This window comes from Phalaenopsis equestris, unplaced genomic scaffold (genome assembly GCF_001263595.1).
Source record: "Phalaenopsis equestris unplaced genomic scaffold, ASM126359v1 Scaffold000421, whole genome shotgun sequence".
NCBI lineage: Eukaryota > Viridiplantae > Streptophyta > Magnoliopsida > Asparagales > Orchidaceae > Phalaenopsis > Phalaenopsis equestris.
The window spans coordinates 552489-577132 of record NW_018164862.1 but is presented as its reverse complement, the minus strand read 5'-3'; the positions used below and the strand labels follow the sequence as shown (position 1 = coordinate 577132).

The 24644-nt window shown below is 33.8% G+C and overlaps 2 protein-coding genes across 2 annotated transcripts; both read left to right on the top strand.

Annotated features, from left to right (window-relative positions):
- Positions 1-2597: 2597 nt before the first annotated feature.
- On the top strand, positions 2598-3455 carry LOC110027245. Its single transcript, XM_020728591.1, has one exon. It carries the CDS (start codon positions 2977-2979, stop codon positions 3427-3429), a length of 453 nt encoding a protein of 150 aa, XP_020584250.1. The 5' UTR covers positions 2598-2976; the 3' UTR covers positions 3430-3455.
- A 9335-nt stretch (positions 3456-12790) lies between these two features.
- On the top strand, positions 12791-18798 carry LOC110027221 (anti-sigma-I factor RsgI6-like). The gene is made up of 7 exons (XM_020728556.1): positions 12791-12924; positions 16126-16189; positions 16801-17026; positions 17164-17330; positions 17420-17518; positions 17590-18372; positions 18457-18798. The coding sequence occupies exons 1-7, from the start codon at positions 12791-12793 to the stop codon at positions 18796-18798; spliced, it is 1815 nt and encodes a 604-aa protein (XP_020584215.1).
- Positions 18799-24644: the final 5846 nt, after the last annotated feature.

Below are 24644 nucleotides of genomic sequence, written 5' to 3'. Positions count from 1 at the left end.
TTAATAAGCTACTGCACAACACCTGCTCTTGAAATCTACTGCGCAAAAACTGCTGCAGACAAGTTGGTTCGTTGTTTTTTCATGTCTGCCAAACTTTTGAGTCCATGCATAACAATGGATGCTGCTCTTGCATCCAGACCTGATGTTGATTCATTTATGAATATAACAAATGGATTTGCTACTAGCTACATAGCAATTGTCAGTCGCCTCCATTGCTCAGCGGATAAAACACTTTTTTTGGATATTCCAACAATTTCATCATTCATTTTCGTCAACTTAAATTGTTTTAAGGACAATCTCAACAAAATCCAGTGAAATGTGACACTACAAATTTCTTCATCATCTGCTAAAGTTGCGTTCACCTTGTTCTTAGGATGCTCATAACTTTTCAATCCACATAAAGATTTCGAATAAAAGCATCATATGATCTCAACAAATACGAGATGTTAAAAGCAGAGATGTCAAACACGCATAATATAGACCAACATAGAATCAAAACAAAGAAAAAAAAAACCAATAGTTAACACAGCTAAGCAGAAACATATTGAAGAATTTTATCTCTCACCAAATTAATAGTTGTCCCGTCCCCAACACCAACTAACCGAGCTTCTAAGCCTTGATCCAAGTTTAATTCAACACCTCAGCCTTATAAAAGTGCAATAAAAGTGCGATAAAAGAACCCAAAGTCGGATGATCAACTAAAAAATTGCAACTTTGAAATAGGTTTTTTTTTTCTTATTTATTAAATAACTCGGAGAAATGATTCAGAAAGATGAAGATTCTCTTTTAACACATGCCTAAAGATGCAGAGCATGATACCAAGGTTTTTATCTCACCACTTTGATTTAGGAAAACTAAATGATCAAAGGAGCACTCATGCGAAAAAAAAAAGCTCTGCATATGCAGTTTTTGAAGAATGTTAGAATTTAGCATAGGAAAACTACGAACCACATAAAATGACAAGATGGCATAGAAGTCCTATTACACGTCTTCTTCTAATAGCTATCCTCAGGAGTACTCTTCATTAAAGTGTGGCCAATCAATCTTTACCACATATATATTTGATGAAGCATCCAAAGATTTAAAGTCATAATCGTTGCATAAACATGAAGATATCAATCCTTCTTTGCCATCAATAAATTGCCCGGCCTTTGTACACTCCCTTCAGCCATGATACCAGCATAGATTCTTATGTTGTGAAATAATTATATGGAGCTACAATCATTAGTAAGCAACAAGAGATGGAGAGAAGATTTGGACGGAACTAATTTGTACCGTGCAATAAAACAATTATTTTTAGCTGTTGTGTGATGGTAGCCAAAATTTCTACGTTGCCACATGTGTGTGCATGTAAGATATAAGAAATTATATAGAAATAAGTATAATGTTGACGCACATGTGCGCGCATCGTCTAGAAACTCACATGTTGCCCGAATGCAAGCAGACCACGGTTTTAACCTAAACCAGAGTAGGGTTTGACTAAAGTAGTTCGTTGCTATATGTTGGGATAAGGGATGAGGATGTGACATAAGAGTTTCATCATCCTCAACAAACTTGTCAGCACGATTGGATTATTCTAAAAAATTTTATGTATTTTCTATATATTTTATTATATGTCAAAATTTATAAATAAAATAGCTCAAAGTTATGTCCAAAAGTATATTTGTTGGAAAAAAAAAAAGGAAGATTTACATGCATGGCGCTTCATTCTTATGTATTTACATATGTAATAGTATGATTTTAATTTTTACATGTATACATCATGTATCTTATTTATGCTCTTTTATTTTTTAAAATTAAAATACAGATATTTTTTAGGTGATATAAGAGATTTAGATGATATAAATGTAAATGATGAAAATATGGTGTCAAGGGTGTTGCGAGTGTAAGAGCCCCAAAATAAAATGAAGAAATTTAATGAAAAAAACTCCAATAAAAATTGAATTTAAAATAATAAATCAATATTTTCAAAATTTGACCAATGTTACTTCATTTAAAAGGGTTACAAATAGGGTTGTCAAAACGGCTCGTTGTTCGTGAACAGTTCGTGTGGCTTGTTAAGAAACTCGTGTTTGGCTCGTTCGCTAAGTTAACAAGCCGAACACGAACTTATTGACTCGAAATACTACTAATCAATTATATATATAGATATCTTTGATGAGTAATCTTTTTTAAAAATTTAATTGACAAGGGTATAAAGATTTATAATCAATTAAAAGTATTAATGAAGAAAATAGAATAAAAATTATTAAATTAAATTCAAATGATATTTTAAATCTTGTCTCAATCCTAAACATCTGATGACTACGTGATTAGGGTTGTCAAAATGACTCTTTGTTCGTGAACAGTTCGTGTTCGGCTTGCTAAACAAACGAACCGAACACAAACACACTTTTTGAGCTCGAAATATAAACGAGCCGCGTTTACACTCCTAGCTAGAAATGAGTCCAGAGCTCGGTTTGGCAATTGTTTCGCTACATAAATTATGTTCAAAATTGTGTTGTGTTTGAAATTTTTTTTGTGAACAGTGTGTTCGTATTGGACTTGATTTACATATTTTTGTTTGTGTTTGGCTCTAAATTATCTCATTTAAATTAATTAGAAAAATAGATGATGATTTTGAATTCATCATTTCTATGCAATAAAAGACATAAAATCAAAGGACCAACAAGGCCAGAACCAGGTAGGGTCCAAGTGTCCTAGTGGAGCAATTGCGCTTCTCATATTTCAGGACAATTTGAACTTCCACCTCTTCTAAAATACCAGTTTTGATCCTCAAGTTCAATTTCTTATTCTTGTTCTGATCAATTAATTAACAAACTATTCGAAAAGAAGCTCCTTAACGAATCACACACGAAAAATGAACGTTTTTTTTACAGCCCCACTCAAACACGCCAACGATGACCTCTGAAATCATTTACATTCAAACATGCGCGCGTCAAAAAAGTTCCCATCGCAGAAATTTCTCCCTTATTTATGTACCTAACAATTAAATACAGTGTGTTACAGCTTTACTCAACAACTCCCAATCGATTATCATCATTAATTTCCCTCTATAAAAAAGCCCTCCCATCCAGTCAACCAATCCGAATCCAAAGTAGCAGAGAAAGAGAGAAAGAAATGGAAGGGCTGATTCCATTTGTGATCCACGCACTCAAGAAGAATCGGAATCAGAGGACTTACCGGTGCTTATCAGATGGATCTAACGCCGGCGGAAGTAGCAGGAAGGCGATGATGGATTGGACGGCGCAGGATGGGTCGTCGCATCACCGGAGGACTAGATCGGAGTTCCCGACGGCTGCTACGGCGGATCCGGGATTATTTTCCGGTGATTCTCGTCTGGCTCCGTCGCGGAGCCTTAAGGCCGGAGAGGAAAGTTTCTTCAGCCCAATCAGCCGTGTCGCAGAGCTGACTGCTCGACGAGGATGAAACCATAAAGTTACCGCGCGTGAAGATTTTTTTTTTTTTTTTTTTTTTTGATCTATTTTATTAAATTGTTATATGGTTTTTTTTTTATTTTTGGAAAAAAAATATTTGTATATCGTGAAAATATTTTGCTACGTGATCTCGTTTATGCTGTGCAGTGTGGATGTATTAATCTATGAAAAAAAATGTCCGGAAATAAATCATAATTGAACGTTAATCACTAAATTTACTCTAATTTTATTGCAAGATAAATATTTTAATGTAATATTAGTTTTAGAATAAACTTAACAAATTTGTTATTGCTGCTTTTGAATTTGTTATTCCCCAACGTCACTATGTTTTGCGCACGAGTTTGTAAAGAAGTCCATGTATCAAACATTGAAGAGATTAACTTCTTGATTGAATTGAAGAACTTCACTAAGATGAGGAGGCGTTGAGGAAGTGTTTTTTGCGATGAAGATTACCCTCTAGTCTATAATACCTTTTGGAAGACTTAATGTCTGAATGAGACACAATGTGAAAGATCTTTCGAGATTGGAGTAAAAATTGCCCCCATATCAAAGAATACAAATAAATAATCTATAAATGGTAAAAAAGAGAATCATTCACGATGTATATCATTGAAAAATGAAGTATGAGTTGGCATCTCAGACTTGAAGATAGTATCGAACAAGACTTCACTTCCCACTGACGACTCCAAACTAATGTGTGTTGAAAGATTCATAATGGTGGAGTAATAATTTAGTGTATTAACATTAAAGACAAATCTATCACGCGCTCAGGTAATTAAAGTGATAGATGGAGACATGCCAGAAGTTTTTTCTTGGAGAACCCCGAAAAAGAAAAAAAAAATCGCGAAGCTTTGCCCAGTTCAAATAATCCACTATGTCATTTTGAGTACATAAATCGATTCTTCTCTTTAAGTTAGGGAAGATAGTGTCACAAAGTTGATGTACAACTATATTTTAGCAATAAAGGTTGTAATGTATCCTGAAAGTTGTAGTCAATTATGATGGAGGCAGTAGTCCATCGTAAATATTTTGGACGGTGGTTGTAGCATCAGTTTATCGTATATGATGTAGTTGAAACCCATGATAGAAGTTGGTCATGTTGGTCGTAGATGGCTGCTTCAGTTGTCTTGGTTAGGGGTGTAAACGAACCGAACACGAACGAACAAAGCTTGTGTTCGTGTTCGGTTCGTTTAAAATTTAGTTTGTTTGAAATAAGCTCGTGTTCGTTTCTTAACGAACGAGCCGAACACGAGCTGTTCGCGAACTACAAGCCAGTTTGACATCCCTAATATTAATATATAAAATAATATTATATATTAATTATATAACTTATATTATATAAATATACTATATCTATATTAGTATATTACTACTATAGTATATTAATATATTATTATTTTTTATATATAATTATTTTATATTATTTTATATTTCAAACAATAACGATTCGAACACGAACGAACGCATCACTGTTCGTGTTTGGTTCGTTTAACTAACCGAACGAAAAAAATTTGTTCGCGTTTGTCTCGTTTACTTATCGAACGAATCGAACACGAACTCATTGACGAACCGAACACGAACTGTTCGCGAACAACGAGCTTTTTTGACAGCCCTAGTCTTGGTTGGCCACAGAGGCTATAATAGAGACTGTTGAAGCTGTGAGCCACGTAGGTCATAATTAGTCTCTTAAGTCATGGTATGGGATGTAATAATATATGTAGGCCACATAGGTTGGATTAGGAGCAACATGAACCATGGACCATGCATGTCGTAGTTAGACACATAGTCCGTAGTGCTGAATTGCGATAACGTTCATAGGTCAGAAAGGCTAGAGTTGGGAGCTACGATGAGTTGCAGACCACATATGTCGTAGTGGTTAGCTGCAATAATGTTTGCAGGCTGAGGAGGTAGGATTTGGGAGCCACATGAGTTATGATAACGTTTGTAAGCCTATGAGACTAGACTTATGAGTTATATGAGTTGTGAATTTGTTCGGAGGCCGCAGAGGCCAAAATTGGGAGCTGCATTAGTTGTGATAACATTCATATACCGAGGAGGTCGTTGTTGGGAGCTGCATGAATTGTGATAATATTCGTAGGTCATAAATGTCAGAGTTGGGGGGATGCATGAGCTATGACCACACATAACATAGTTGGTCACCAAAGTCATAGTGGTGGATCGCAAGGAGAGAGCTTCATTGGTCCGGAGAAAGTCACATTATCATGAATGTGATGATTGTATGTATTTATTGTGGGATGCACTGTTGCATCATCTTCTGGGTTTGTTATTGCACCGTAAACGGGGTACATCGCTGCTCCATCTTTGTGTTACTGTTACACGATCTTCAAGGTACATTATTATAATACAATCTTTAAGATGGGTTGTTACACTATCTTCAGGATGTGCTGCTTTGTATCATTTTTTGTTACTCTACATAGCTGGTCATTACTGTACATGATGCTCCGTCACTTTGTGTCGCATGTCATAACTTCGTAATGGGCTTTGTTGTAACAAACAAGGGGTGGACGATGATGGTCCACTGCAGTCGACGAGAGGTGGTCGAATGTGGTCAATGGTTGGAGGAACGAGTGGCATTTGTTGGATCTTCGATCTAAAACATTGAACATCAGTTCCTTCTCTTCCAAGCTCTGGGCTTCCTCTGGTTCAACTTCTCGGTCCTTTTCATGAAGAGAGGTAGGGCTTATTTATGCAATCTAAGAGAAGCCTCCCAACAAACAAGAAAAGAATCTGAACCACTCCATCAAACGATCTAGAGAGATCCTCTCCATTGGATGACATTCTGTAAACATTTGAGTATTTTAGCAATGTTGGAATTGGGTGATATTGGGCTCGTTGGATTTGTCTTGCATGAACGCTCAATCTGAATATAAAATTGCCAAATTTGAAATATGTCTTATCTTCTAATTAAGAACGAAAAGATTTCAAAAGTAATTTAACGGCTTGATTTGGGTATGATTTGACCAGATTGAACCATTTTGTTGTTATTGGGTCAGTTTCGTCGAGCCGGTTAGTTAGATTATAAGTTTGTTGAATCAAACTTCTAAATGATTTCCAATTGAAGCTTGGATGTTCATTTCTCAAAAATTATTCCGATATCTGTGTCATATCTCGAGATCCGTGTCAAGCGATGAAAATTTATTGATGGCAATTCATCAATATTTTTTTATTGGAAGAAAAAATAAAGTTGTAGAGAATTTATTTGGTTTATGATCAGAAAGGGATGAGTGTGTTGACGTCAATACTATATAGTTCTATGCTGCAAATTTTTTTAAAATATTAAACATAATTATGGATTATAATTTTGAAATCTAAAAGTAATGAGAAGCGATGCATTATTACAAACTTCATTCAAGCATACACGACTCTTGATGAAAATTCTCAAAGTAAATACAAGACCAGATGAATTAATTTTACATCAAATTGAATATCTCAATGACACGTCTAACGACAATAACAGTGATTATATTAGAGTTTAAATAACTCTGAATCAAGCAATTAAAGTATGATCAATTTTTTTACAATTAGTTAAAAGGATGAAATGTTGAAAGTGTTAGGTATGACTCGTATAACATAAATGGGACAGATGTTGGAGCGGAGCGGGGCCCACGAGCGAAGTGTAGCGGAAGGATCTGTCCAATCGGGAGAGTTTCATTATGTGGATTGGGGGTGCGAGGACAACACCCCGCCATTTGGTACATGAGTAATTTAAGTAATTACATATTGTAATATAGGGTTATATATATGTCTTGTCTGTATGTCTGTAACCCTAATGTCTTGTCTGTAACCCTAGGTGAGTTGAATCTCATATTCTGTATCATGTACACATTTTTAGAATTAGTGGAAAGGTGCCGCTCTGCTCCGTAAGCATCTTTGCCGAACCTCGTTAAATCTTTGTGTTCTTCTAGATTTGTGTCGATTCCAGTTTTTTTTTTTCACCTAATTTCTCAACATAAAGATTATGAATTCTACATACTTATAGTCAAATTGAGACTTAAGAAGAAAAATCAAACTTATAGTCAAATTGAGACTTAAGAAGAAAAATCAAACGAACCTAAAAAAAAATTGAATAAATAATTCATTGGTCTTTTGATAGAGTACTTTGAGATATTGACAAAATTAACCAAAAGACAATTTTAAAAATTATAGATAAAATATCATTATTCACATATGGATGAACTGACTTAGAATTGGATAAATCTAAAAGATCTAAAGAATTTTAGAGCTCTACCAAACCACCAATGTCAATTGTTGTCTAATCATCATAACCTAATTGCCTGCATCCAATCATTATCACATGATTGTTGTTATCTGATCATTATCGCTCAATTATCACTATCTAAATTGTCATTTCTTAATTATCGTAACTGAACGGTCATCATCCAACAAGCCATCATTACTCGATTGTCATTCTTACCTTCTACTACTTCCATCAGTTGATCTTGTCTCATCGAGACAATATCTAAATCATTTCCATTCAAAGAGAAAGTTGGACTTTGTAACCTCGACCCATATAAGATATTATTTTGTCTAAGCTAGGCCCTTGATTTATTTGCTTCTACATATTTGACATAAAAGGCTTAATTTCAGTCTCTCTTGCCCTTTACATTTGTCTACTTTTGTGCTATATTTTCTGCAAAATTAAGAAATAAAATTCTTATTTTACTGTCCTAAATTTTCTAGGATATATAATCTATATATAAATATTCTAGAATTCATTTTTTCCCCAACCTCAGACCTGCCAATCCAAAAACAAGACAATTTTGTCGTCATAGCTCATCCCTAAAAGGCTAAAATCAAAATGTTGAAGTGATAAATTTTGTAATATTGGGGTAGTTGTAATCCAATATGTAAAACAATCAATTTGGTGTTCCTATTTATATCTCATTCTTACTTAGAAAACAGGCGTGCATGACATATCAATCAAATTGCAACATTTAATGAACAGCTTATTATTGAATTCTTTTAGGACGTTGAATTTTATCTTTTGTGAATTCACACAACAAGAGAGGGACTTATGTAAAGAAGGTGAAAGAAGATGATGAATGTGTTCTTCAGGTCTGAATTATGTGTTTGAATCACTCTCCGACTGAACAGTGAAGGTAATCTAATGAGAGGAGGCGGAAAGAGAGATCTCATGTGAATCTTTGTGTGAGACCCACCCAAAAAAGTAGAGAGAGCCGAATCCTTCTATAGCAACTCTTCTCCTTTTTACATATGTTTAAGAAAATATTAAAATAGAATGCATGCTGTACGAAAATTGACTTCGTTGTCTCATTGAAAAGATTGTGATGTGTGTGTTAAACGATTCATAAATGATGATGTGACATATTTCAATTTTGGATGTCGATCTCGACATTTGTGTTCTTATAATTCCGAGCATTCGCCAATGAAGCAAGTCAGGCTAGCATGATTGGTTAATTCATCATATGGAACGAGCATAACAATTAAGCGAGCCAGTTCACCAAGTCAGTTTCGCAAGTTAGCTCGATAGCTGGAGCAGGGCAGTTTCGGCATAGATGGGCACTCCAGGCACGTGAAACCTGTTGGGTATGTGCTTTAACCAAGGATAGTCCATTTTTAGTGTACACTTTTAATTTAAAAAAAAAAAAAACAATTATATTCATAGCATAGCATGCAACTCTTATGTATTTATATATCGGACACCTAAACTTTCATATTTATATACATAACACTCAAATTTTTAATATCATATAAAAAATGACATAAGAATTGCACGCTATATATCTAAATTTCTTTGAAAAAAGTCAGTTAGATATGTCCCCAATCCTCTTGATCGAGTATCACTCTCAATGCACTTGATTGAAAGCTTCAAAAATTAAATTAAGAGTTACATACACTCGAATTTTAATTAAATGAAATATCTGAAACAAACTAAATAATATCAGAAGTGTTCTAATATGAGTTCAAGTAAGCATAGAGCATGCTTTTAAAAAACAAATAAAAAATTTAGAGCTTATTTTGGAAGGCCAAATGATCTATAAATATTGCAAGTTTTTTGTCAAATTCAGTGTTTTGATGAGACAGATCTAACGACTTCAAGATCATTTGATTTCGACATCATTATGACACTCAAATACTTATAAATAAAACATCATATGATCAAGCAAATCACTCTATATTCTCGGAGGGACTAGATGAGATTCTAGCAATATTTACGATGGATGTCACTCTTAAAATTTATAAATAAACTTCCACTACTTTTTTCATAAGGGGAGACCTAGACCCAGATGAAAAAACTAAGGAGAGCTCGCAGCTCTTGAAGACTCTCAAGCACCACCAATGTCAGATCATCTTCATTGACTGATCATTATCATTATACCATCATTGTTGTCTAATTATCACCACGCCACCATCATTACTATTATCGAATCACTATTCCCTATCAAGCCTCAGTCACCAAACCGTCATCATTGGATCATCGTCGCCTGGTCGCCATTGCAATCATACCACTGTCGCCGGGTCAATGTCGTCGTTGCCGCTACATCCAACCACTATCTTCGACCTGCCACCGCCAAATCATTCTCACTTGGTTGCCACCTTTGTTGCCACTGTCACACCACCGTCATTTGGTCGCCGCCTTTGCTGCCACAGAACACCAACGCTCGGCAGATGCCATCGGGCCACCCTTGCTTGAATGGCATCATCTCTATCGTTGGACCACAACTGTCTAACCGCCAACACAACCGATAAGATTAACATCATATCTCAATCATACACCCCACAATCAGTCTTCCTCAACGCAATGGAGCCATTGCCATCTCTCTAATAATTTATGTCTCTTCTTTAATAAAAGTCAACTCGATAACTCTCTCTTATAATATTATTTTATGTTGTTGAAGGGAAAGTATTGTCTTGTAACTTATTTTTGCACTGTAAAACTATTTGAATTAGGCTGAGATTCGTTGTTTTTCCCCCTTCAAGTTTTCCACATAAGAAGCCATAATATCTCCGATGTCGAATCATCTTTTATTTGTATTTGTGTTGGATCCTTATACAATACTAAGTTGTTAATATATCACTCTTTTGCTTTAATTTTTGTGCACAAAAGGCATCGTCTTATGCAAGTTATTAACATTTTTGTTAGCCTTTTTTTTTCTTTTTTTTAATCTGAGCTAAACAAATTCTTAGGAATTATTTCAATTCTGAGGCATTACCTTGTTGGAAATTCTTAAATCCAAGATATAGTAAATCAAGTTGGAAGACAGATTTAGTGTAAGCACGCGAAGATGGGTGGGAGAAAAGGGAAGAGGAAAAAGTGTTCCTTTCTTAATGGCTTTGGCTAAGAGAAGGAGAAGAAAGATGAGAGTTTCAGAGGTCTTTGTGCGTCACCATCCCATTGTTGCCTTTCTCTCTAACTCGAACTAAGATTTAGGTGAAATCAAAAGAGAGGCGAGCGTTATGTGTTTAATTTAGTTTTATTTAGGGGCATTTGTATAAATATCATCTAATTCTCATGTATTTTGATGTCAAAAATTTAAGTCTTACTTTTATATTTATATGACCCAAATCTTATCATACTAATATATCACTATTTTAATTTCTGAAAGTGAAATGCATCTTTATCACACAAATAAAAAGAAATACATATGTAAAAGTTAAAGCTTAGCTGTCAGATATGTAAATGCATGAGAATTGGATAGTATATGTAAATCTTCTTTTTATTTAAGTTAATTTTCATAAATTTAATTAAAAAAAATTAATTCTATGTTAACACGTGCGTTTGTTCGTCTTAACCGCACCCGTTTTGAGGAAAAAATATTGCATACGGACACTGCATGCAGAGATGCATGTGGCGTCCGATCCTGACCGTAAGATGTATTTCGGTGGGCCCCACTTTAATTTTTTTTTTCTTAAAAAAATTAATTGCATCATAACCGTTGCAATAATTTTTCCACATTGAGAATCTTATAACTCGGCCACTAGTTTTAACATCTCATAACACCCCAAACTTGCTATTTACAACTCAGCCATCCTCTTTCATCTATTTTCAAATTCTCACTCAACTACCAAATAACCCCCACCCATTTATTTTATTTTTATCAATTCCTCAATAGTTTGATTGTGGCATGCCTAAATACATCGATCCCACAGTTCAAAAGAATTACCTGCATTGTTATTTTGTAAATATTAATGATTCAGATGGTATCTGTGTAATTATTATTAATATTTAACACTTTATATAAATATAGAAAATGAGCAAAAATTATGTGCTCATTCATCGCATTTAAAGACTTCCATTCTTAAATTTCCATACAACTCTCGGAACATTCGCAAGATCAAAAGTTGAATAGCTTTCTTCTCCCTAAAACTTCATTAAAGAAGAATTAAGAGACGATCGATAGAAGATCATGAGCAAAAGATATAATTGTTGAAACTATTTATGAAGTAGCTGAGGAGGAAGAAGAAGATATGGGAGATAGCTTCTCCAATTCTCTTTCTTCACTGAGCTTATCTCCATCTACTCTTTCGTCTCCAAATCTATCTTCTTCACCATCCACACCAACTCCTTCAACTCCCTTAGAAGCCATTGTAGATAACTGGTATGTATATAAATGAAGGAAATAGGTATTTGGCGTAGACCCAAATATCGATTTCCCATGCACTCAGGGCCTATGATAAGAACCGTGCGCCATTTGCCTATAATTCGACCCCTCGCACACCGCGGGTAGGATCGAACCCTTGCCAAAGGGGACTTACTGTGACCCAGCCTACCAACTTGTTCTCCTCTTTTTTTTTTTTCATAATGATGAAATATATGACTAGGTTTATTGGGAAAAAGTTTGTTATTACAATTCGTGTTCGTGGACATCCCTTTCATCTTCATGGGGTATGTAAGAATTTTTTTTTTTTTGCTGGTTATTGATTGAAATAAATTGCTATTGCGGACGAAAAAAGAGTTTTCTTAGGTTTTTTTTTCTTTTTTATTCTTTATTAGACAAATATAATAAGTTTCATAAAAAGCATTTAAATTCCCATTGTTTATGTATCCCTCTTCTCCCCATTTCTTATATATATATAAAATTTCAATTGACAAGGAATGGTACCTTGTAAGAATCCAATAAAATCATTTGGAGTAAATGTTTTTTTTTTTTTTTGTATTTGAGCTTTCCAAATAGGAGATTTATTGGCTGAGAGTGGGTTTGAGTGAGAAGATGTAGATTATGCAAGAGAAATTTCAATGTCGATGGTATTATAGTGGTTTGTGATGGATCTGAGACTGGATGATCCTGGGTTTCAGATTGAGAGATGGTAGACATTGTGGATGTCGGGAAAATATAGCCTGGAGTATAGGGTTTTAGATTTGGGGTTCGATGGAGCTGGGTAAGGAGATGGAGTATGCAGCTTCGGGTATGGAAAATGTGGGCAGAAGGGAGAGGAAAAAGCTCTTAATCAGCTCAGCGACGAGTCGTTGTGCATGCGTCCAACCGCTGCCTGTGGACGAATGGTCAGGAGATGGCTGAAGGATCGACGGGAGAACAACGAAGAAATTCTTACACGTTAGGTAGGTATATGGCTCCCTGGTTGCCAGTCATCGATCAATCGTCGGTCAGAGTTGTCAGTGATCGTCGATCAGGTAGAAGGAGGAGATACCCGAATGATCTTGGACGAGTGCTCTGATACCATAAAGTAGAAACAATCTGAATCAAGGGATTTACTCCCCACTACTCAGTACATAAAGCTAGGCTAAAGCCTTATTACATAACTACCTTTAGGTTGTGAATTAGTGAATATAGGTTTAAAATAAAGCTAGTGCAATAAGGTAAATATATGTTTGAGGTGGAGCGGTTTGAGTTTTCCAATATGCACAAGCCCCTATATTTAATTATCTCTTTCGATAATGGAAGAGCACTTTTGATTAAGGCTGGTCATTAAGAAAAAAAATAATTGGACTTAACATATAAGAGCGCCAAATTTAGATTTTAAATCATAAAATTATTATTATCGGCTTAAAAGCGGATGTTAAGGGAAATGATGGTGAACCCAATCAAGATCTCATGATTGGGTTCACCATCATTTTTTCAGAATTTTAGTTAGAGAGAAGTTAATTGAATAAAAACATCCTTACTGGCTGAAGAATTATGCTAGCCAAATAGAGGAATAGTAAGATGAGAAGAGATCATAACTAGCATAAATGACTTTTAAAGTATAATTATCCAACTCCTAGTTAACGATCGTTGTTCTTTTTCCATTTGACCTCATGGCCAATGAACATCGCATGAAGCTCAATCCAAGTAGCATAACATGTACTGCAAATGGGGAAAAAAGCAACCATAATTCCATCACCAGTAAACCATCACAGGCAACCACACTCCCAAAACTCGCATGTAGACAACATCCCAAAGGAAATCCATAAAACAAATCGCACGAATAAAGCCCAGTAGAAAGCATCCAAATTTCATCGCGAGCGACCGAACGTGGGACTCGAGGGGGGTGTGAGTCCTGTGTTTAATGACAAATCCAGATACGGTTTCGTAAAATGCATTGGAGACCCACTAAACAACAAACGGATGGAGGGCGTTTTAAGCTGCCCCAATATGCATAATGAACAATCGTGACATACTTCACATCCTTTACGGCATGCTGAAACAGCACAGCTTTTATGACCTCAAGCGAGAATATGGAGTAGAGAATGGACGTTAAGCAACTTAAGGGCCGAACAATGTGTGAAAAATGGAACTAACGGAGGCCTTACAAATATAAAAAATACATAATATATTGCAATCAAAATCCACTAAATAAAATTTGAATAAAAAATATATGAGTTGCCATTAAGCTTATTATAAAACATTTAATATTTTCTGAAAAATATGAAATATTTAATAAGTTATTTCTTAAACACAACAAATAAGTTGTTTACAAATATAAATAATGAGTTATATTTGGGTTCAAAATTGATTCATTTAAAATTTGAACTTTTAAATATGTTCATTTGCTAACAAAACGAATATTAATTGAACTGAATTTAAACTGTTCATAGAGTGCATTCAAATATATATACATATATATATATATATATATATCAAATATTTATTTTTATTCTTATTTTTTTTCCAATGAGTTATTCAACTTGGCTTATTGAAGTTAATGTCACTTGTTATTTTTTCAACCATCTAAACTAAATTCTATGCAAGTATGTAGCATCAACTATAAAATTATGGAATGTATAACTCTTCCATATTCACTAAATAATGTTGTAAAAATGTTATTATAAATTTCATGATGAACCCAAAAAAAATTTTCATCATCCAAGAAAGTCTTAAGAAGTAATGTAAGAGCTTCTCAAAATGATGACATAATGCTAAAATCAGCAATTAGAAAATTTACATACATATATGCCACATAATTTGCATCTATTAACATATGTAACGCGTAAAGTTTGATATTTACCTTTATAAAATTTTTAGTGTCATAAATTAATGCATAAGAAGAAGTATTTCACGTTTAAAAATATAATAATAATGATATTTCTTACGTGATGTTAAAATTTTGGGTTATATAGACGTGAATAAGGGTGTTTAGGAGTTAGATAAATACACGAAAAAATGTATGATATATTTGCAAATGTTCCATTAATTAGTATTCTTATTTGTAAGACAACGATAAGCAATTGTCGTAATATACATGCCTTATCCTTTATTTTGATAAATTGTATATATATTTATTTTATTTTATAATATTATTGCCTTTTATATAGAATCTGTTAATTCCTTCTTGTTCAGAAAATTAGGGCGAAGAAAACATTAATCGACACAAATCCAGAAGAACACAGAGATTTAACGAGATTCGGCAAAGATGTCTACGTTCTCGGGAGCAGAGCAGAGAGTTTTTTTCAATATTCAGAAAAGAATTTATATCATAACACTTCTTAACAACATCTGCATAGATATGGAAGCCATTGTCATATATAGCTCCTAGCAAGCGCTTGAAAACTTTTTTTTGATAATCTATTGTTCTCGTAGAGTTTTGTCTTCAATGACGGACTTCTTGTTGCCGGAGAAGTTTACATTTGTTTAATAAAAAATTATGAATGCATGCAGTATAATTTAGGATAAATATATATTTCACAAAAGAAAAATATTATTTGGAAAAAAAAAGATAATTTGCAATGCAATTATAACTTAATTTTGGTCAAGATCAGCATTAATTATTAGCATCTGAAACATTGATTTCAGACCGACATATTCCCCAATTGAAAAAAATGGGGCCTTTAATAGAAAATTAAAATTAATATCAATCAACACGTAATTATTCATTTAAATTCTTGGCATATATAAAACATTGATTTTCACAAATTATATAGATTTTATTTATAATATTATTACCTTTTATAGAATCTGTTAATTCCTCCTTAACAAAATCTTCATAAATATGTGGAGCCATTGCCATATATAGCTCTTAGAAAGCCCCAAAAAACTTCATTTTAATAATCTATTGTTTTCAAAAAAAAATTCTGTCTTCAATGGTGAACTTCTTGTTGCAGGAGATGTTTTTGTTCGTTTCATTGTCTCTAGTTTTAACAGGTTTTCTTTTTCTTCTTCTTTTTTCACTTTTTAATGTGTTGAAAGTTCAGCAATTTGTGCAAAAATTACAAATATTCATCACCTGATTAAACATGTTCTGTTAATCCTCCTGTTTGCTAATTCAGCTCATCATTACATGCAGGTTATACAGCCGAATCTGTACCCTATGACTATTCGGCAAGCATTGAGGTCAGTTTTATATATATATAAATAAAATATATTATATGAAATTATAAATAAAAATAAGGTAAGTACGTGAGGCATATTTTGGCGATGAAATTTAATTTTCTGTGAGGTTTTGATTAGGGTTAGAGTTTGCCTCTGCATCCAAAGTATTATATGTGCATCTTCAGAATTTGCTGCAATTGCAGTAAGTTTTTTTTTTTTTTTTAAATGATGTAATTATGCAAAAAACAAACAAATTATGTAATTTCCAACATGCTCATATTAATTACGGTTAGTAAATGCAAAAAATTCCTCCTGCGTTTTAAAATGGAATTAAAATTAAATGAAAAGGGCTGTGATTAAAATTAAAGATGAATATAAAAAAGACATGTTCAAAACTGATGGGCTCATGGCAATATAAATATTCCACAGTGTTCTCTTTTTTTTTTTTCCTATTTTTGTTTATTATGGCAATTGTCTTGGGTCAAACTAAGTCAATTTAGAAAAGTAATCTGGAATCAACTTAAACAAAGCGTTTTTTAGGGTCAAAATTTTGTTTTTCTTATAAGTTCATGTCCATTATTGATTTCACTTGAGATCATTATGAAAGCTCTAAATTCCATTTTCTTCCCTAGTGTTTGGCTGAGCCTCTGGAGCCTCAATATGGAGGCGGCATCATTCTCAACCCAGACTTTGAGAGAGGAATTCAAGAATGGTCCTCCTTCGGCTATGGCCGTATAGCAGAAAGGACATCCAGTACTGGAAACAAGTACCTTGCTTTCACTCACAGCAGAAGCAGACCCTACCAGAGTGTTTCACAGAAGCTTCTTCTTCATAAGGATAACCTCTACACTTTCTCTGGTGACCTATCCCATTCAACCGGCCCACAAAATTTAAATTTTGAAACTTTTTGATAAGTTATATGTAGTTAAGCAGTCCCAGAGAGTGCAAAAACAGAAGCTGTCATCAACTTAACAGTTTTCTGCAACTTTTTGCAGCTTGGTTGCAGACTATTGAGGGATCTGTTGATGTTGTGGCTGTCTTCAAGACTGGGGGCAAGTTTATCCATGCAGGAGCAATTGAAGCCAAGTCTGGCTGCTGGTCCATGCTCAAAGGAGGTCTTTCTGTTGACGTCACTGGACCTGCTGAAGAACTATTTTTCGCAGTAAAAATCTCTGTTTTTTATAGAAAACTGTTTTTCTTTCTAATGCTTGAGATATGAAGAATGATGAGGATCTCTCCATATAATCACAGAGTAACAGCACTGCAATAGAGATATGGGTGGATAGTGTCTCCTTGCAGCCATTTACAGCAGAAGAATGGAGGTCTCATCAGACTCAAACCATAAAGCAGGTAAATTTGAATTCAAAAAAGTTATTTTTTAATCCAAAAACAGCACTAAAATGAACAATTAATGCTTGCAGTCTCGTATGAGGCTTGTGAAATTGAAAGCTGTTGACGCCAATGGAACCATCCTTCCAAATGCCACGATCTCCATCAAACAGAAAAGGCGAGGTTTCCCATTTGGCTGCGCCATCGCTCAACCCATTCTCACCAACACCGCGTACCAGAACTGGTTTACCTCTCGCTTCACTGTGACCACCTTCGAGAACGAAATGAAGTGGTACAGCAATGAGAAATCACAAGGGAAGGAGGACTACTATACTGCAGACGCCATGGTTGCGTTCGCGAAGCAGCACGGCATTGCCGTGCGAGGCCATAACATATTCTGGGATGATCCCAGGTATCAAATGGGATGGGTGACATCACTATCCTATGACCAGCTCAAGTACGCCGCCGCGAAGCGACTCAACTCCATCGTCTCCAGATATAGAGGTCAACTCATTGCTTGGGATGTTGTTAATGAGAACCTTCACTTCAACTTCTTTGAGCAGAGGCTGGGACAGGGCTTCTCAGGGGATGCCTTTATACATGCTAGACAGATTGATCAGGGGGCTCTCATGTTTTTGAATGACTTCAACACGTTGGAGCAGCCAGGTGATCCGGCATCGACGCCGGATAAGTATCTTCAGAAATTTTGGGAGATACAGAGCTACACTAAGAAGAATGTGAGGATGGCAATAGGGCTTGAAGCGCACTTCAGCCAACCAAATATCCCTTTCATGAGAGCTGCTCTTGATAAGCTTGCAGGAGCAAAAGCCCCCATCTGGCTCACCGAAGTGGACGTCTTCCAGATGCCCAACCAGGTACTATTTCAAACAATGTCAGTAAGAGAAACAAAGAGACTTTTTATGTCTAAAGAATTAAAAAAATTACTTTTTTTTTTTCAGGCACAATATCTGGAGGCAATCTTGAGAGAGGCTTTCTCACATCCGGCAGTTCAAGGGATTGTGATTTGGGCCGGATGGCATCCTGAGGGCTGCAATCGGATGTGTCTGACTGATAACAACTTCAGGAACTTGGCCACAGGAGATGTGGTTGACAAGCTGATGAAAGAGTGGAGATTTGACAATGTAGTGGGTACAACCGACAAAAATGGCATCTTTGAAGCTCAGCTCTTTCATGGGGAATATGACATCAGTGTGCTGAAGTCGTCGGGGGTTTCTTTAACAGTCAATCAGGAGGAAACAGTTTCTCACGGTGATGGCGATACACATGTGGTTATTGTATAAAGCGTTATACGCGGTGATTGATAATAAGTATTAAAGATGTGATTTTTTTATAAGCATCAGAGATACAGTACATTTTTGGAAAAGACAATAAGTGATACCGAAAATATTGTTTCACAATTGATGAAAAACTATTTTATTATATAATGACATGTTCCAAGATTACACTTTTTGTGCTTCTACTTAATTTCTTTAACTCATCTCCAACAAAATGATATATAACAAAATCTCTAATATTGTGAATGAGTTAGTAGAGGATCTTCTCTTCCATTGGGAGACTCTGATTCGAGGCACATATTAACACCTAATTACTAACCTAGTTGCCAGTAGAGTACAATTAGGCCCCCTTCAATATCTTGAGCCCAACTATGCTTAAAATAACTGTTTAAATGCAAGCATATTTTATCTTCATTAAGATCTTAAGACCAACTTTTATAGTAGAATACTAATTTAAAAATAAGTGCTTATCCAATGGTCTTTTCATAAATAGAGTGTGGACCTAGTATAAAATTTTGACTTAATTGATGTCATAGATTTTTTACATGTCTTACATTGTTGGTCAGAGCGTGGCTCAACGACGTGAACTTGTATATACGAGATCAAATGTAATTCACCAATGATATTTGGCATATCTTAAGTTATTAGTTTGAGCATTCCTCGATGATATTAACATTTGTGGAAAGGTTGAATATAATTTACTAAAGATTTTTTATCCATTTGAGGTTGTTAGTTGAAGTTTGGCTTAACAACGCTAAACTATAAGTAAATGTTGAGAGTAATCCGCAAAGAGATCGTTATCTGTCATAGGTTGTTGGTCAGAGCATGACTCAATGATGCTAACCTGTATGGAAGAGGTTAAGAATAATCTACCAAGAATTTTTTACCTAACCAATATTTTTTGTCAAGCGCGATTCGATGACTCTAGCCGCTGTGGAGGATGTCAAATCAAATTTCTCTCAAATTGAGGTGGTATTGGTAGGATTGTAAATGAACCAATGCACTCGATGAACTACTCGACCTCGACTCGATTAAGATTCAATCATGTTCGTTCAAAGTAGTAAATAAGCAAGCTTGAAAAATTATAAAAAACTCAAAACTTAAATGAACTAGACATGAACATAGTGGAACTTGTTCATTTATGTTCACAAACAAACTCATTTGTTGTTTAACAAGTAATTTACAAAATAGTCGATATATATTTAATGGTAATATATTATTATATCAATAGTACTTTTAGATTAATTATTAATTATAGATTTATTTTATTAATATATAATTATTAATTATATATTTATTTTATTAAAGTTTAGGTGTTAGATGTGAGAATACATGAGACTTTATGTGGTATGTATGAAATGCCCCTTAAAATTAATATTAAACCACCACAAATCTCACATTCCTACTGACCTCTCACAGTCTCGCCCAAAACATACAAAACCCTAAGTTATCACAGCATGCAAGCAACGAAGGCAAAGATAAGATCGCTGCGTGCAAGGATCTCTGACTTTAGTATCTGGTAAATCTCCCCTTTCCACTCTACTCCTAAGTCGTACTCGATTAACCCTAATATTTCTCAAGCTTTTTCGTGCCCCACTTCACGTGCTTCAACATTTTAAAATCCTATAAATCTTCATTTAAATTTCATTTACTATATCTGTTAAAATCCTATATGGTTTTTGTCATTTTTATTATTCAGACAATATCTAGGATTTAAGGCAAAATAGAGTAGAAACGGGATTTAAGATCGTTTAGGGCTTCATTTTGTCATTTTTTTATTGTGGGGCATAGGCTAAATTATGCATAATACAACTTTATTTATGCTATCAAACAACCCCAAACTGAGGAATTTAGGGCAAAAAAGAGAAGAAACTTGATTTAAGTTCGTGTCGGTTTTAAAATTCTCATTTTCAGCTATTTGGTAAGATTTAGGTTAAATCATGCTTAAATGCTACATAAATTATTCAACTAAATAGCCCTTAACTCAAGGATTTAGGGCAAAATGGAGGAAAAATAAGATGTAATAATGTTGGTTTAGAGTTTATAATCAATAAATTGGTAGCTATGATCAAATTTATAAAATTATTTATTAAAATTTTATAGGAAAATCTATATACTCAATTGGATTTTTAGCTCATTTAAATACTTTGTCATTTTACACGAACAAATCAAGTTCAAACATGAAAAAATTTAAACAAGTCAAGTTTGAGCAATATATGAAAGCTCGGCACAAACTCAAACCGAACATGAATAACTTATAATTATACCAAGCCAAGTCCAAACTACGATATACTCAGCTTGACTCTTCTCGACTACAGCCCTACACGTTGGTCGAGATGGACCATAATTTTTCTTGGAAATATATTTTAGCCACACTCAATCAAGGGAATTGACAACTTCCTTATTATTACTTTAGGTTTGTCACCCCTATTGAAGGTTTTATCCAAATGAGCCCAATTATTTTGTGTAAAGGGGCCCAAATATCTCTGTAAAATTTGTCTTTTAATTTTTTCCCATAAGTTAATTGCATGATTTGGTAGTATGACTTTAGTGGAAGTGATAGTGTAAGCTAATTTTGCGGTCAATAAAGGAGGTGGGTATGTGAAACTAGTAATATTGAGGATGTCAGCTTCTTAACTAGGTTGAGGAGGAACTCAAGTATGAGGAGGGGGTGTTCAAAGAATTTTCTCTGGTTGGGCATCTCCAATCGGTGGTTAATGTTGTGTAAGTAAGCTCCAAAAATTGACACTAGTTTTGATTGTTCGGCCTCAAGCAATAGTTGAAGAAACACATGGTTTTTCATGGGTAAAGAAGAGGTTCTTTTACAAGTAGATTAATGTCTATTAGACAAAATAGATGCAGAGGCCTGAAGTCCCAGCTTTGAAATCATCCCTAGAATGGCATGTTAGAGATGACGACTCCGCTATTAACAATGTTGCGCTTAAGAGTCATAAAAAGGTGGGAATGTAGTTCCTACAAACATCATGTGCTATAAAATTTATGATGATAGAGTAAAAAATTTAACATCTTAGAATTGCACTAAGATCCGCACATGCTCACAAAGCGGGGATGAGGCACCAAAATTGTTTACATGAAAAATCCTAGAAATGGAAAAAATCATGAGATTTAACTCAATCAAAGTAATCCACTTGAAAATTGGAAGTATTGGGGTTCACTCTTCTCCTTAATAAGAAAAGATTGGATTACAAAAACTGACGATCATAACTTTATAATAGTAGTTTGGCTCAGCGATTATAATTTAGCTACAGGAACTATAGTTGGTGGCTATAATGTTTATGGTTGTATCAATTGCTCGTGGTCGTCAATGGAGACCTTTGGTGGTCGACAACAAAGTCCGGTGTTCTTCTACAAACTTTAGTGGCCAGCGACAACCGTTGAGACTTCAAAAGTTAAGCTTTTGCAGTCAACTCACACTCTCTACTCCCCCTCTCCACTTCAAGTGAAGAATGATGATGATCTATTTATAATTTTTTAGATGAGCATTTTTATTTATTTTGCCAATATCCCAAAATGCTACAATCAGATTTTCCGCATTGATTTCATTAGTTATATAATTTTTTCAACATTTAAGTTTTTTGATGATATCAAAATAAAATGATCTTGGGCTTATTAGAATTTTTAAATGAGTGGGGCACAAATGATCGTGAATTTTAATTCAAAATATATATTGCTCAAAATGCTTCGAGATTTATGCCTATGACACATCAAATATAATTTTAAATTAATTAATTTTGTTATTAATTCATGTAAATGTCATGATTAACCCAGATAATTAAAAGCATTGGAAAATAAAGATCTTACCACATGTCAATAATTAATTCAAGAGATCAATCTTAGACAAGTTACGATACGCGAAAGTTTCACACACCGAGTCTTTTGTGAGAATGAACATGCATTTGTTCTCAACACTTAATGTATTAGAAACTACTATGAAGGATGATTTAAGCTTCGAGCAAAGAAGATATACGTGTCTATTCTTTGAATCAATTTAAGGATTTAAGTTTTCTTTTAACCTTCTTATAATCATTTTTTGAAATATCATAAGTATTATAAAAAGGGATCAAGAAATTATGAATTATGTCTTTATGTTAAGTGTCAACAATGAGATATATAGCAAATGAAAAACTTTTATTATTTTGATCAACATAAAATAACTAGTTCCTCTATAAGTTATAAACATATTATAGTTGGGCATTCTCATCATAGAGTGGAAGACTTGGTAGATTTATATCATTTTTGAGTTGAAATATTATATACACTCATTAATATATAATTTCAAGAGCTAAATAATCATTTTACAAAGAAAAATATGAAACCATTTTTCTAATTATTAGAAGTGTTGAAAGAGCTTTCTCTGCTATGATTTTTATAAAAATCAACTACAAAATATAATTGGATATGGGTGGATGAACGATATCTTAGTTACTTATCTTGGGTATCTTGGGAAATACATATTGAATGGGATAGATCATGATTTAATCATGCAACACTTTCATAATATGAAATTAATATGTTATATATATATATATACATTCGGCTAAAACCAAAAATTCAAAAAATTGGTCAAAGCTAGAACTAAATGGCCAATTAAAAATAAGTCGGGTCACCGATTTATCGGTTCATCCGAGTGCTCTTGAATTTGGATTGAGTTGGTCTGAACTCCAATTGAACCCAATTTGATTTTGTTACATATTGGTTCATATAAATATTGTGCTTCGCCCAAAACAATAATAAAATTATTTTTATCTTGTACACGTATTCTGATTTATTCGATGCAGTTAATTGTTGTGCATCCTCAGCATGGATTGATACCACATGAGACACAATGAATGATTAATCAACCCAAGTGCCTAAATAATTCTTGATTAATTATATTGGAGTATTTTAGTCTCAGAGTTCATAGAACCTACAAAATAATTCTCAAACTCATTAATTTGAAGCTAAAATAATCCACTTAAAAAATTATTAGAGCTCAATTTTAAAATAATCAGAGACTATTTTAATATTCTCATAAACTTTTAAGACTAAAAAGGCCCATTTTAAAATATAGGGGATTCTTTTGGCAATTTACTCATAAATAAGAAATTTCATATAGAGAAATTCTATGGATTTGAATAGTGCATAATACAAATAGGCAAACAATAGGTGAATATCATATTTTTATTATGTTTTTTTTTTTTTAGAAGGAATGGCCATATGTTATTATAAGAGCCTCCGATCATTCCTAATGTGTCTAATAATTTGAGTAATGTCACCTTAAAATCAAATATGTCAGAGCAAATTCATAGATTCGAACCCCCGACCCGAGTAGTCTTATACCAAGGATACCAAGCAATAGACTGAGGTACTCGGCACATAATTTTATCACATACAAAATAAAAAGACATTTAAATATATATCACTCAATTCTTATGCATCGACGTATCTCATATCTGAACTTTCAAATGTGTACATATAACAATCAAATTTTTAATATCAAGTCAAAAATATCAACAAAATCTTTTTTTAAAAGTGAAATCCAACATTTTTCGTGAATAAACTTAAGACACAAACGTGCTATATATATTTAAATATGAAGTTTAGGTGAGATATGTAAATACATAAAAATTGTGTGCCACATAATCAAATTTCTCTAATATAAGTTATTAGCAAATACTTATATAAGAGGTTGACAATTTTACTTCCTATACAACCACAACCTCAGAGACCACTCAGAGAAACAAAATTATTAATAATAACATTAACATCATATTTACATTTATAACACTCAAAATTTTAACATCATATTAAAAATAACACTTTTTTAAAAAAATACATATTTTGATGCATAA